Genomic DNA, 15,366 nt, shown 5'->3' with positions numbered 1-15,366 from the left:
ACAACAACAACAACAAAAAAAAATTCATACTCCAGTTAAGTCTAAAAACATTTGCTTTGTAGGAACTCAAAGAAGTTACCAGCAAACAAACAAAAACCCTGAACATTTAGAGTGAACACAATAGCTACTTAGAAAATCTTTTAAACAAGTCTGGAGATCAAACTTGGAGCCTCTAGAATACCACACAAGCACTCTGTCACGGAACTACCTTCTGTCCAAGTTTTTACTAAAAAGAAAAAGGTGCTCCAAATTCCATAAAGATTTTTTCTTAACTCTTGTTCAAGTGTAGTCTAACAAAGACTGGGCATGCTGATTTAAAAAGGCAGACCTTCATTGCTGCTGCAGGCTGTGTTTGGGAAATTTGCTTCAGTTCTCTAGGGGAAACTATGGGCACATCAAATTCCTGATAGTAGACATTAGTGGTTCTGGCTAGGAACAGGAACATTTTAGAGAAGAAGCCATGACATAGGGCTTGAATAAAAAACACCAATGGATGGTATTTACTGTATGGTTTCGCTAAACTGTTGGAACACGACGAAAATATTACTAATTAGTAAAATAAAACTTTAAAGCCTTTAGATTACACACAAACCTATACAGTCAACGTGTACTTCATCTCTACTCATGCAAGGCAGGGTCTTCTTTTTTTTTTTTTTTTTTCCGGGCCTTTGGGACGTAGCCCACATTGACCTTAAACTCTAACCCTCCTGCTTCAGCCTTCCAGTGGTGGAATAATAGCCTTACCCACCATGCTTGGCTTCATTGTTTTCTTTTAAAATATCAGGAGCTAAGGGTTCCAGTCGTTCGGTTTAATAAAGGAGGCAGGCCTTCTAGTTCTAACTAGCCAGAGGGAAAGTCAAGCCAATAAATGGATGGCTTACAAACTTAGCAGCAGAAAGAAAGGGGATATTAGTCTAGTGGTTAATCTGTAAAACTATGTTCCAACACTGATAAAACAAATCATTTAAAATGTCTATAATTATCGAAAGATACCTTTTCTCAACAAGTTGCAGCCACTTAAGCTCTGTGGCTTTGTGCTCCGTCATGTGAGGAAGACAATTAGCCATTGTTGTGCCTCCTGTCAAAAGCCGGGGCAGGCCAACTTACTGTCTGAACAATTGTGGACATACCATCCTATAAGGAGTGGATTGTGAGTTTCTGATATTAACTATATACTGTCATTCATTCTTAAAGGGCCAGTTGCAAAATCCCATTGCAAAAATCGAAAGCATTAGCTAAGAGAGTATCCTCTTGTATGTGAAAGAATCCAAAACCACAAAACATACACTACAAGTGCAATTTCTTTTCAAAAGGTTTTGTTCACCAATCAGGCAACTACATTGTCACATAGCAACCATCGAAATGGATTTTACTTAAAGCATCAATGGTTAAGCCGCAGTCACTATGACTATTATAGTTCTACATCATATAACTGAGTGTGAATATGGGCATTAATTGCTGGAATAGAATTTTTGATATTCCTCTGTCATTGCCATCACTGAGCATCCCATCTAGCATCTAAAACTAAAAGAGTTTCCAATGGAGTGAAAGAATTTGGGTCATGCTTGTGATATACTGTAACTATTATACAACAAGGCAAAGGCTTAGGTAGCAACATGTAAAACTATTCTGATAAGGACATATCCTAACTATAAACCTAAGATAGAAGTCTATTCTAAACCCTCTATCTTTAAGAATAACTCATTAGTGTATATTAATTGCACATATATAAAATAATAAATTTATTATAATATGTTCTTTTATAATACATGTTCTTTCTTTTGTTTTAAATTTATTTAAAAACACTTATGTATATGAGTACACTGTAGCTGTCTTCATGCACACCAGAAGAGAGGGTCAGATCTCATTACAGATGGTTGTGAGCTGGGACATGGTTGCTGGGATTTGAACTCAGGACTTTTGGAAAAGCAGCCAGTGCTCTTAACCACTGAGCCATCTTTCCAGCCCCAAATTCTTTCATTTTTTAAACAGTTAATTTCCAGTCTAGGGTGTCATGTGTTTGAAGGACTTTTCTCTTTATAGAGTTTGTTCCTAACAGAAGATGAAGCGCAGAACCAACAGTCCATATAGCAGGTAGAATCTAATCTTAATGATAATATGAACAACATATTTTAGGCTCAGTTTTACCAAGTGTTATATGCACATATATGCACACATACTTATTTAGTCTAATCTGATATTCTGTGGAGAGTATTTTAAAAGTGTATTTTGTTAATGACTAGTGTAGAAAGAAGACTTATATGAGAACAGATAACTCTGACCTTCCCTGTTTTGTTTTGTTTTTTTCTTTTACTGGCAATGAAGAAAAGGAGAAAATGAATATTTATTAGGAGATTCTCATGACCAAAAAGATGGCCCTATAAAATGCAATTATTCCATCAAACATTATAGCATACTTTTCACACACATACAACACACAATGTAATTTATAAGATTACTTATGAAATTACAATTTTTAAAAGTCTGTGGAAACTTGGGTTTCAGATTCAAAACTTTACTCTGATTACAGGGCTAAACAAGCAGTTTTTGGCAGTACTAACTGAGCAGTTACTAGGACACATAGATTTTGCTCCTTTGGTACCAAGTCCTTCAGTGATAAGACACATCTCAGTGATTTGCTCAAGCAACACTGAAACCCAAGGTCTTACAAAGAATGTCTTTTGGCTTAAAGCCATTTTATCGTTGATAACCATTTTCAAGCAGTTTCACCTTTTGATGCTGAATTCCCCGAAGGTGTTGATATTTTGACTCAACAGGTTCTGGAAGCACAGTAAGAGATTTGATTGTTTACTATGGTCATTTAAAAATAGAGCCTGGGAAACCTTTGGCAACGTTCCTAGAACAACTTCACCAGCAATAATTTTATCTATGGAGTCCTCTGTAATGTGTTGAAGAATCTGAAAAGTTTCCATTTACGCATCAATCGACAAAAATTAGTGTTCTGGATGATTTCTGGGTTATTGCCCTTAATGAATTAAAATACACTAAAATTAAGACCTTGGAAAAAGCAATTCTTTGTGAAAGTTCAGCGATCTCTAACCCCCAACAATGACCATCCAAGTAGCTAGTATTCAACATGCGATTTTTGCAAAGAAACTAAGGCATGGAAACGTTATGGAACTTGCCCAAGATACTAAAGCTGTAAACGGAAAGGTCAGAAGCAGGCGTGAAACTCAGCTTCTCCTCGAACAATTCAATTGCTACGTGAGTGTTTTCAAATAAGAATCTTCCTAAACACCTTTTCTCATAGGCGCGTTCTTTTCGAAGGCGATCTTAAGTTTCACATCCCTTATCATAGTCTCTCCCGGGAGTGGTAATTTCTTTAGTTCCAGAACTATTTTTTTTTTAAACGAACTGCTGTTCTGAACAAAAAGGAAGAAACTTTCTCTTGGCAATTCTACGGTAACGATGCATCCGAATTCACGTCTCCGTAGTGAAGCTTCGGGAGAGCACTTGTGTGTCAGCTTTTGCGAAAACGGCTTTCAGCTGAGTCTTCTAACTGTGTAGACTGACCGCAGCACGCTCCGAATCTCCAGCCGTGACAGGCCCAGGACGACCCACCCCGAGCAATTATTTTCTGCTCATTTCTTCGCACTAGTGAGGATAAACCTTGGCTTTTCTGAGGAAGTTCAAGCACCTAACCAAGATCCGGCTGAGGAAAGGCCACACCCCCACTTTGTAAGTTTCTATTTGCTGGGCTGCAGGCTGCAGGCTGCAACAAACTTGTAAGGGCGGACTTAGGAAAGAAAAAATAGCGCGCGTGAGACTGCAGCGCGGCGCACACTGGGAAAAGGGACACAGGTCCCGCCCCTGTAGGGTGGGCGTCTGCGTTACTCAGTAGCCCCCGCCTCCTCCGCGACCCTCAGCCTCAGGGCTCCGCCTACTTTGGGCTCCACCCACTTCAGGTTCCTCCTCCTTGGCTCTCCCATCTCAAAACTTTGGATGCCCGGGCTCCGCCCACCTCAGGCCCCTCCTCCTAAGCCTACTCGTCTCAGAACCTTGGCGCCTCAGGTTCCACCCACCTTAGGCTCCTCCTCCTAGGCGCTCCCGCCTCAGAACTTTGGATGCTCAGGGCTCCGCCCACCTCAGGCCCCTCCTCCTAGTCCCGCCTACCGCTGAACTGTGGCTGCTCCCAAGCTCCACCCACCTGATTTTTCTGGCAGCCACAGGCTCCACCCACCTTAGGCTCCTCCTCCTAGGGCCGCCAGCCTCATAACTTTTGATGCCCAAGGATCCACCCGCCTCAGGCTCTGCCGGCCTAAGTTTGCTCGCCTCAGCCTTGGGCATCCCCAGGCTTCACCTACTTCAGGCTCCGCCTCCACAGCCCGCCAGCCCCCGCCTGTGGACTGGGCCTGGCAGCTCTGGCTACAGCGAGGACTGAGAGAAGTCCTGAGATCCTGCCATTCGCCCTGTCACCTAGTGTTGTAGGTTAGGTTCATCCCAATCCCGGGAATGAAGCGGCGCCATCGCTGACCCACACCCCGCAGGCGGCTCTGTGGCGCAGAGACGAGGAAGGCAAGGAAGAGGCGAGTCGAATCTTCCGCCCGCTCAGTTAAAGGAGGAGCTGGGTTGCACTGTCCGGTCCTCCGGGCCTCCACCCTGGGTGTCCTATTCCGGGAGGTTCTGGCCGCCTGGACGTGCAGAACTGGAGCAGCGCGATGCTCGCTCTCTCAGAACGTTTTCGCTCCGTCTGCACAGTGATCTTGGTTGTACACGAAGTCACTGGGTTTCACAGCACCCGGGCCTCTAGGAATGCGCCCTGGGAGTGGGCCGCCTGGTTTCTCTCCCAGGGTTGTGCCTGCTGCTGTCTAAGGTCCGTCCTCAGTCTCTGCTTAGCCCCCATTGCCTTACTCCCATTGCCTCCATTCAGCTGAACTCTTCCGGATCAAGTAACAGCCCTAGCCTGGACCTCAGGAGCTTCTAAGAGCGAGCGAACCCATTCAAAGAGGCACGCACGCACGCACACACACAGAGTTTATGTGTGTTAATGATTTACCTGCATGTATGTATGTGCACCTCATGGGTATCTGGGGTCCACGGTGTCCCCTGGAACTGGAGTTATAAATGGTTGTGAACTACCATGTGGATGCTGGGGACGGAATCCCAAGATAACTGTAAGATTAGTGTTCATAACCACCGAGTGTCTGAGCGATTTGTGAATATATAGACGTAAGAACAAAATGCCCTGTTTGCACTTCATTCTCCTAAACATCCAAAGGCAAGATTACCGGACAAAATGTTTCCTTAAGGAGCCTTTTAAGGTATAGTATATCATATAACATAGCGGTGTATGATAAGCTACACACACTTAAAGGGAACAAATTGATAGGTCTTTTGAACATATATTAATTAAGATTGCAAATAAATCCATCAAAATCCTGCTAGAACTTTCTTTAACCATTCTCGTTTGCTCTTTTATTCCCAACCCCCAAGTGACCATTAACCTTTCTGTCGTTGGATTAATTTGATCATGTTATATTATCCTTTAAATTATATTATTGGATTCTTCTGATAAGATTTTAAAAGATGTTTTGCCAATGCATTTATGAGAGATATGGGTGTGTCATCTTGTGTTAGAGGTCATTTTATCCAGTTTTGGATAAACACTGGCCTCCTGGAAGGTGGAAAGCCATTTTCCCATGGATGATACTTGAAAGAAGTTTAATAACTCACCCAATGCACACAGGCAACACCCCCGTGTATCAGTAGGTCAGGTGTCCACGAGGCAGATTTGGACAGAGTCAGTTACCGTAAGGACAGTCTGTGGGAGTTCCCCGCTGTCTTCCAATCAACACATGTTTACTACACCTTTCTGTGTTGCTGCTGCTTCCGGCTGGAGGATGAGCTTCCCTGCTCTTTGCTCGAGAGTGAAGGTCAATCCCAACCTGAAGTTGAAATGGTTCAGATTTCATGAGAATTCCCGCAGTTGCCTGGGGCCTTGGAGCTGATTTGCTCTATTCCCGAGAAGTAAAGAGACTGGATGAGTGTCTGCTCAGAAGAGGCTCTGCTCCTGGCCTCTGCTTTCGCCGATGCCGTAGATCAGATTTATCTGCCTTGCTGAATCAAGTTGATTCAGTTGCAGAATGTGTTTTCTGGACATTACCAGTTAATGGCGCATGGCCAGGATGTCTTTATGTTCTCCAGCTTACAAAGAACCCAAAATAAGTAGGCATCAGTAGACGTTTGACTTATAGAAAATATATGTCACTAGCACTTTTATACTTCTATTACTAAAATTAATTTTTAATTCAATGCGGAACTTGTGGAAACATTCTTCTTAGAGTGAACATATGATAGGAAGTACTACTTGAACCTAAAGTAAACCTAATGTACTCTGTACTACCCACCAGCTCTGTCTGGTCCTCACCATCCCTCCCTAGATGTTGGTAGAGTGATATGGTTTTGCAGGTTTTATTTTGGGGCACTGAGGTACTTTTGCGTCTTGCTATAGCTCCATAGTATTTTGAGTTTTTAAAATACTACAGGTATCCACAATTCTTTCCTTTTTTCCTTCCTCCTTTGTTCATTGAAATAGCTCTCAAGTGTAGTGGAGAATAACCTTGAACTTCTGACTTACCCTCTGCTCCCTGACATTACAAACGGGCACCACCAGAGCATCCGTGTATCCACAACCTGCCTCCAGACACTTGTGTAGTCAAGGATGGATTTGAATTTTCACCCTCCTGCTGATAGCTCCAGAGGCCTAGGATTACAGGTGTGTACCACCAGGGGCAGAGTGGAGGACATTTTGCACACAGTGAGCGCACTCTGCTTATTGAACCACATCTATTTACCACATTTATTTACCCAAAAATAGAAACTGCACCTTGGAGATCTGTGCATGGCTGTTCGTCCCACCATTAATTCTCATCCTTCCACTACTAAGGTTTTGTGTCCCAGTAAACACTTACTGCAATTTTTTGGTAAGTATAATTTGTGGAATTTTTAAAGTCCTATTTTTGACTTTCTAAGATTTCGTTACCTTAACTAAGCAGATGGAAGCTATCAAATGTTCCCTAGTGGTGACTAAGATGGCTGGCTACATGTTTTACATGCATTCTTCTGTTGATGTAGTGAATTACGGGAGTGTGTTCTCAAGTATGGAGCTGGCCTTGGAAGCCCGAGATAAGTGTACCAGTGTCTCTTTGACAAAGCCCTACAGATGGTTACCTATGCTATTGCTGTCATCCAACATTTTCTTTTCTATTTTAAATTTCCAGATGAAGTTTGCCAATGTGACGGTCTGGGTTTGTAGTTCACTTCAATAGAGTTCAGGGTTGCAACAGCTAAAAACGCTATTCAAAACGTCCTTTCTTCTTGTGTAACATTTAGTATGTTTTTTTTTTTTAAATGAAATCTGTTTGTTTGTTTGTTCGTTTGTTTGTTTGTTTTGTCTAGGTTGTCAGATTTGTCACCATGAAATTGTTCAAAAAGTTTGTTCTGGGGCTGGAGAGATGGCTCAGCGGTTAAGAGCACCCGACTGCTCTTCCAGAGGTCCTGAGTTCAATTCCCAGCAACCACATGGTGACTCACAACCATTTGTAAAGAGATCCAATGCCCTCTTCTGGTGTGTCTGAAGACAGCTACAGTGTACTTATATATAATGAATGAATAAATCTTTAAAAAAAAATGTTGTTCTGCCACCAGCCAGCAACATACACCAGCTGACATGAGGCCACCAGCACATGTACAGCAGGACAGCAGGGTCTGAACTCAGTCAGAGAAGATGCACCTAACCCTTGAGAGACTTGGGGCCCCAGGGAGTGGGGCGGTCTGGCGGAGTGGAATGGGGTGGGGACGTCCTCTTGGAGATGGGGGGAGGAGGTGTGGGATGCAGAACAGTCAGAGGGTAGACGGGGAGGGGATAAAGTCTGGACTGTCAAAAAGATTAGATAAAAATTTTAAAATGTCCTATTACTCTATTGAATTTTAATTAATTTCCAGTTGCCATATAACGAATTGGGTCCCTTATATTTGCTTACATATATATCTTTGTAAAAATTAAGAAAGCAACGTTTTCTACGAGTTCCGGCGAGCTAGATCCGCTCACTCCAGCTGCTACTCTGCTATGCAGTCTACAAACCGCCCACTCCTGTCTGTCTGTCTCCCTTTGAGCTGCCCTCTCCTCGTGGTTCCCTAGGTGGTAGTTACCATGTTCCCATGTCTCTCTCTCTCTCTCTCTCTCTCTCTCTCTCTCTCTCTCTCTCTCACACACACACACACACACACACACACACCTTGTTCTGCAGGCCCTGTGTGTTCTCATTCTGCACAGGCAACAGAACTAGATCTGCACACTTCAACTGCCTCTCAGCCATTTCTTTTACACACTGTTCTCTTTACCCCGGTGAAATCAAAGTAAAGAAACTTGTAATTTAGCAATTAGATTTACATGTTAAGTTCTCAATCCACCGTACGTCCACACAATGAGCTTACAACCAATTGATGAGGATACTGACCACCCACCAAGATAAGATAAATTTGCCTACAGAAATCCATCCCAGCTACTTGGCAATTCAAGACCACTCAGATCTGGGTCATCCTTCCCTGTCTCCATCTTAGTTCTTCCTCCTCTCTCCCACCTTACAAAACCTTTATCCCCGCCCCACTCTCTACTGTTCAATCATGTATCGCCTTGACATCAACCTACATATCTTGAACTTTGTTCACATTCATCCTGCTACCACTCATCACCTATTCTTCCCTCTCTGCCTTGCTAGTGCCCTTCTTCCTGAAAATGGTCACTTTCTGCTTTACACACACACACACACACACACACACACACACACACACACACACACACAAATATAGGTTCCATATATTAGAGAAAACATAGTATATTTTATATCTCTAACTCTTGTTGTGCTCCCTACTGTTTCCTGCGCTCTCTCTTCATACCTTGATGTAATTCATATATATGTATATGTTTATCTTAAATATACACACGTATTTAAGTCTAGATCCTGCATGTAAGAGAAAATTGGTATTTGTCTTTCTTAGCCTGGATTAGACCGCTTAAAATTATGATTTTTCAGTTCCATCCATTTGTCTGCAAATATTTTATTTTCATTCTTCCTTATGAGTGAATAAAACATCATAGTGTTATATATTATATTTTCTTCATCCACTCACCTCTTAATGCGCATCAAGACGGGTAACCGTATCATGGCTATCATGAGTAGTGCTGTGGTAAATGTGAGTGTGCAAGCATCATGTGGGCACATGAACTCCGTAGCAACTGTGATGGCTGCACCAGTTAGCATTCCTATCAGCAACGATAATTGTTCATAGTTGCCAAAGACTAAGTGTTCCAACCTATGCAGGTTTGTTCCTAGTTCCTCTCTTCCGTTTCACTGGTTAACCAGTATGTTTCTTTTTCTTCTGAAATCTTGCAGGTTTTATCACTGTGACTCCATATTGTGATTTGACATCGGGTGTTAATATCTCTGGCCTTATTCTTTCTGCCTAATGTTACTTTGGCTGTCTGCTGCACTTCTGCGTTCCGTCTAGCCGAATTTAAGATTATTTTCTACTTCTGTGGCTCACAGAACTGGAATTCTGATAGAAGGTTCTAGTGGAGATGTTATAGAAGCTATATACTGCTTTTGCCGGGAAGGATTCTCCAATCGGTGTGCGTGGCAGTCTTCATCTTCTGCTGTCTCCTTCTATGTCTTCAGCTTTTTAAATTTCATTTTATGTCATGGGCTTGAGTATTTTATCTGCGTATCTATGTGTGGACCACATGCATGCCTGTTGTGCTTGAAGGTCAGACAATGCAATGGACTCCTGGAACTGGAGTTGCAGAAGGCTGTGACCCATCACGCAGTGGTGCAAGGAACTGGACCTCCTTTCTCTCAACAAGTGCTCTCTTAACCCCTGAGCAATCTCTCTAGCCCCATATTTCTTTAGTTTTAAAGTATTATTGTAATTTTTATTTTTACCTCTTTGATCAGGTTAGATTCTTTTTTAAAGTTACTATGAATAGGATTTTCTTTTTCCCTCCTGATGTCTTTCTTGGCAGATTCACTAGTGGTATACAGGAAAGATACTGATTTTCATGTTAACCTTGTATCCTGATCCTTTGTAGGAAGAATCTCTGGTATACTGAATGGAAATATCACCTGAAAATAAGAAGTAGATGGTGTGGGCTGGAGAGATGGCTCAGCGGTTAAGAGCACCGACTGCTCTTCCCGAAGTCCTGAGTTCAATTCCCAGCAACCACATGGTGGCTCACAACCATCTGTAATGGGGTTGGGTGTGTCTGAAGACAGCTACAGTGTGCTTATATACATTAAGTAAATAAATAAATCTTTCAAAAAAAAAAAAAAGTAGATGGTGTATTAGTTTAGGCAGAAAATAGAAGTGGGCATTCCAATAGGGAGAGAGGAATTCTGGGATAGAGTCAGGCATGGGAACAGATTTGTCCTGAACTCTGAAGAGACAGATGCTGGGAACTGAGAAGAGATAGCCAGCCATGTGACACTCACAGAATAAAATAAAATAAATGGGTTAATTATGTTACTAGCTAGCAAGCGTATGGTCTGGGCATTTATTCGTAAATAATAAGTCTCAGAGTTGCTATTTTGGAAACTGGGGTGCCGTAGGAAAAGCCCGCAGTTACAATACTTTATTAAAAGTATTCTATCCAAGAGTTTCCTGGTAGAGTCTTTCTGGTCTCTCAAGGATAGGATCACACCATCTGCAAATAGGGATAGTTTGCCATCTTCCTTTTCTCCTTGAATCCTTTGTATCTCTCTCTTGCTTTATTCCTGCAGCCGACACATCAAGCAGTGCATGGAGTAAGGAGTTGAGAGATTGGGCACCCTTATCTTAGTTCTAATTTTACACAGTATGCTTGCAGTTTCCTCCAGCTGACAATATTGGCTATTGGTTTGTTATGTAGAACTGGCATTGTATTGATGTATGGTTCCTTTGTTCCTAGTTACTTCAGGGCTTTTATCGTGAAGAGATGCTGGGCTTAAGTGGCAGAACTTTTCTACATTTACGGGGATGTCACATGATTTCTAGCTTATGTGATTCTATTTTACGTGCTTATTACATGTATTGATTTGTGTATGTTGAACGCAGCTTGCATATTTTCTTGAGAATTTTTGCCATTTCCTTAATAATCCTTTAATTATTTGTACTGAAATTGCTTAAAATGCTGCATTAAAATGTGTATTGAGAATTGAGAATTCTGGAATTTTGTTTCTTTTGCACAAAAAACCCCCACAGAAATAGCATAAGAACATGTTTTTGTTTTAATCCCATGTGTAGGGACCGCTTTGGACTGTCTGAAATAGCTGATCGTAATTTGCTTCATGCTCTAGCAGAAGCCTTGTTTTGCCAGCTACAGCTGGTTTCTGCGATTGTGTGACATTTGGAATTCTGGGAACTTTCCTGAGGGTATATAAATGTGAAGGCCTTGTGGTGGTTTGACCGTGCTTGGCCTAGGGAGTGGCACTATTAGGAAGTATGGCCTTGTAGGAGTAGGTGTGGCCTTGTTGGAGGAAGTGTGTCATAAAGTGGGTTTTGAGACCCTCCTTCTAGCCACTTGGAAGACAGTCTGTTCCTGACTTTCTTTGGCTGAAGACGTAGAACTCTCAGTTCCTCCTGCAGGATGCCTGCCTGGAAGCTGCCACTCTCCCACTTTGTTGATAATGGACTGAATCTCTGACCCTGTAAGCCAGCCCCAATTAAATGTTGTCCTTTATAAGAGTTGCTTTGGTCATGGTATCTCTTCATACCAATTAAACCCTAAGACAGGCCCCCAAAAGGCATGATGCTTAGTCATTGGTCATTTATGGAGGTTGGTTGCAGTGTGTTAGTAGTTATGGCCAAAGAAGAAATCATAGGAAAGAAATTAGATTCGGGTATCTCTCTGTTCTCTCTCTTTTATGACTATCCTTGTTTTTCTCCTACTAGTATTAGAAGTAAAATAGGGGTGGGGGTGGGTAAAGGGTGGTAAAAGAACCCACAAAGTAGCAAAAACAAGCTACAAGTGGCTCTTATTGTGGAACACAATAAGGAAAAAATGGGACATTTGATTTTAAATGCAGTAGAGGAAATGGCAGGTGACAAAGAAATGGAGGTTTTTGTTTTTTGTTTTTTTTTCAGTAGGCCTGCAAAAATTTATTTTGACTGGTATCATAGTGACACTCCCCTCCCCTTGCTCCCAGTGGGGATTTTCTTTTTCTTTTTTGTATATTTTGTTTCAAAAAGGTTGAAAGACTGGCTGAGCAGCTGGAAAAATTGCAGGTGAAAATGGAAGGACCTGGTAAACCAAAAAATGGCTGAAACAGGGAAACAATAGAGGTCACTCTGCTCTCTCATTTCTGAAAGGGTTGTGACTGGTATTGGTTCTAACATATACCATGCTAATATAATAGGTCAAACTATCTGATAATCAAAATGCCTGGTGCTTCAATTGTAGGAAATATGATCATCTACAAGAGACTATGACCAAACCAAAAGCCTCAAATCTTAAAACTCCTGGTGCCTTAACTGTGAGAAATATAGTATTTCCTCCCAGAAAAGTGAATGAGCCACTTCTAGGGGCAATGTTTTTTCCCCCTAAATCTGAAACAGAATGCCTAGGCCTCTCAGGGTGTGTATGCTGTGTGACAAAGGCTGCCATTGAGTTCAGGAATAAAAATCCAAAAGATATTAAAGGTAATTTCTTACCATTGGGAAACAGCCTTGGGGACCTGGTTCAGGGCCCTGAAGCAAAAATTGAGTCATTTCAGTCAAGAATTAGCATGAATTCCCCCCCCCCCCACCCTCTCCACTCAGCATCGGAGATTTAATGCACAGTAATGCAGGCAGGGCTGCTCTAGCATTGGCCACAGATAAACATTTTACTCTGTCCCCCAAAAACTCAGTGTTATGAAATAACCACTGGAGTTTATGGTCCTTTGCCCACAGAGACAGTAGGGATGATCTTAGGAAGGAGTGGATTGGGTTCCCAAGGATTCATTGTCCATCTAGGAATTATTGATGAAGATTTCTAAGGAGAAATTAAAATTATGGCCATGTAAATAGTGATACAATTCAATGCAGGTCACAGGATTCTCAGCTACTACTGTTTTCCCTACACCACAGGCAAAGCCATCCAGGAGAAAGAACAGCAGGAAGGTTCAGAAGCACTGGAAAATGTGTGTGCTGGCAAACAATTGTTAATGATCAGAGATCAAAATTAAAATTGCAAAGAAATGGTATTGAAATAGAAGGTTTGATGGATACAGGAGCTGATTAACTATCATTTTACAAAAATATTGGGATTTAGAATGACCACTTCAAAAAGCTTATGCCCAGTTCCTAGGAATTGGAAAGTTATCCTAGATTTAAAAAAAAAAAAAAGGGGGGTGGGTTGGGGATTTAGCTCAGTGGTAGAGCGCTTGCCTAGCAAGCGCAAAGCCCTGGGTTCGGTCCCCAGCTCGAAAAAAAAAAAGAAAAAAAAAAAAAAAAAAAGTGTCGATGAATTAAATGTGTGGGACCTGGGCTGGAGAGATGGCTCAGAGGTTAAGAGCTTTTCAGAGGTCCTGAGTTATAATCCCAGCAACCACATGGTGGCTCGTAAGCATCTGTAATGGGATCTGATGCCCTCTTCTGGTGTGTCTGAAGACAGAGACAGTGCACTCATGTACATTAAATAAATAATAAATAAGTAAGTAAATAAATACTGCGTGGAACTTAAAGGTCAAAAGTCAAAGCTAAGGCTTTATGTGGCTGATTGACATACCATAGATTTATGGGGAATGGACCTTTTACAACAGTGGGATACTCAGATTGACATCCCTAGTCACAGAGACAGACCATAATAAGGGATGGAATGGTAGATGCTTCAGGGGAAGGTATCAAAAACAACCCTAGGCGGTGCCAATTGTCCAAAACCAGGGCAAGCAGTTGTTAAGTATAGATCTAATCACACCTTAAAGGAAATGCTATAAAACACGTAGGGAAAATTAAAAAACCCTCAGAGATAGAATAGGGCTCTCCTAACTTTAAATGTTCTGAATGTTCATGAGAAAGGGACACTGGGTTATAGGAAAAACACTGGGATTAAACCATCATGCATACTATGAGGAAGCTAGCAGACATTTTGTGATGGGGATGCAGATTTGCTTGTATTTCCTCAGGAAGTGAAAAGCTATGGATACCATCAAAACTTATAAAGAGGGGTTGGGGATTTAGCTCAGTGGTTAGAGCGCTTGCCTAGCAAGCACAAGGCCCTGGGTTCGGTCCCCAGCTCCGAAAAAAAGAATAAAAAAAAAAAAACTTATAAAGATTATAATTGATCAGGAGGTTATCTCCTGAAAACCTTGGCCACTGATCTGAGAGCTCTTAGTTCATTGAAAATATCTCTGTTTATAATTTTCCACTATGTACAGCACAACTGATGACTTCCGCCTTAGGGTTTGCATTGCTGTGAACAGACACCATGACCAAGGCAACTCCTATAAGGACAACATTTACTTGGGGCTGGCTTACAGGTTCAGAGGTTCAGGGCATTATCATGGCAGGAAGCATGGCAACATCAGGCCATCATGGTGCAGGAGGAGCTGAGAGTTCTACATCTTCATCTGAAGGCTGCTAGAAAACTGGCTCCCAGTCATGGTTAGGAGGAGGGTCTCATAAGCCACCACCACAGTGACACACTTCCTCCAACAAAGCCACACCTCCTAATGTGGCCTAATGGCCACTTCCTGGGCGGGGCATATTCAAACTAGCACAGCTTAACACAGAAGGGGGAAATGTGACATTTCTGAGAATTTTGAAATTTTGGTTTCTTCAGAAGCATAGAAATATTGCAGGAATGTGCTTTCGTTTTCATCCCTGCTGTGGGGATGTGAGGCTGCCTTGGACTGTCCGCAGCAGCTTCTACGATTTGCCTCTCGCTCCAGCACAAACCTGGTTTGGGCAATCGCTGCTTTTTTCTGCCATTGTGTAATGTTTGGAATTCTGGGAACTTTTCAGAGGGTATGTAAATTAGAGGGCCCTGACAGGCATGGTGTATGGATGCTGGTCATTTAGGAAGGTTTGTTGAGTTAATAGGTTTCGTCAAAGTGGAAACAATAGGAAAGAAATTAGATCAGGGCTCTCTCTTTCCCTCTCTTTTCCCTCTATCCTTGTTTCTCTTCCTACCTAGTGCTCTGTGGTGAAACTGGGTTGGGGTGGGGAGGGGTAAAGGGTGGGGGAAAAGAAGAGCCCACAAAGTAGCAAAGACTGCCTACAAAAATGAGAAAAACGGTTTCTAAATGGTTTCTGCTAGATTCCATACAAATTAGCAAAAGCCACTTCTCCCTTCATGGACTGTGGAGAGCCTTTTGGGGCCACTTGCTTCTA

General features: G+C 42.2%; 1 protein-coding gene across 1 annotated transcript; it reads right to left on the bottom strand.

The window, feature by feature from the left end:
- Window positions 1–268: 268 nt before the first annotated feature.
- Window positions 269–3,103, bottom strand: Setd9 (SET domain containing 9). Its single transcript, XM_032897039.1, is given in 8 exon segments — window positions 269–429; window positions 1,108–1,214; window positions 1,424–1,514; window positions 1,517–1,555; window positions 1,558–1,581; window positions 2,573–2,619; window positions 2,621–2,792; window positions 2,795–3,103. Coding segments are annotated over 8 exon segments (780 nt in total). The 5' UTR covers window positions 2,934–3,103.
- Between the last annotated feature and the right edge of the window lie 12,263 nt (window positions 3,104–15,366).

The sequence above is a fragment of the Rattus rattus genome, chromosome 3, assembly GCF_011064425.1.
Source record: "Rattus rattus isolate New Zealand chromosome 3, Rrattus_CSIRO_v1, whole genome shotgun sequence".
In the NCBI taxonomy this organism is placed as follows: domain Eukaryota; kingdom Metazoa; phylum Chordata; class Mammalia; order Rodentia; family Muridae; genus Rattus; species Rattus rattus.
The sequence above is the reverse complement of the archived record's forward strand: the minus strand, read 5'-3'. Positions and strand labels throughout refer to the sequence as shown.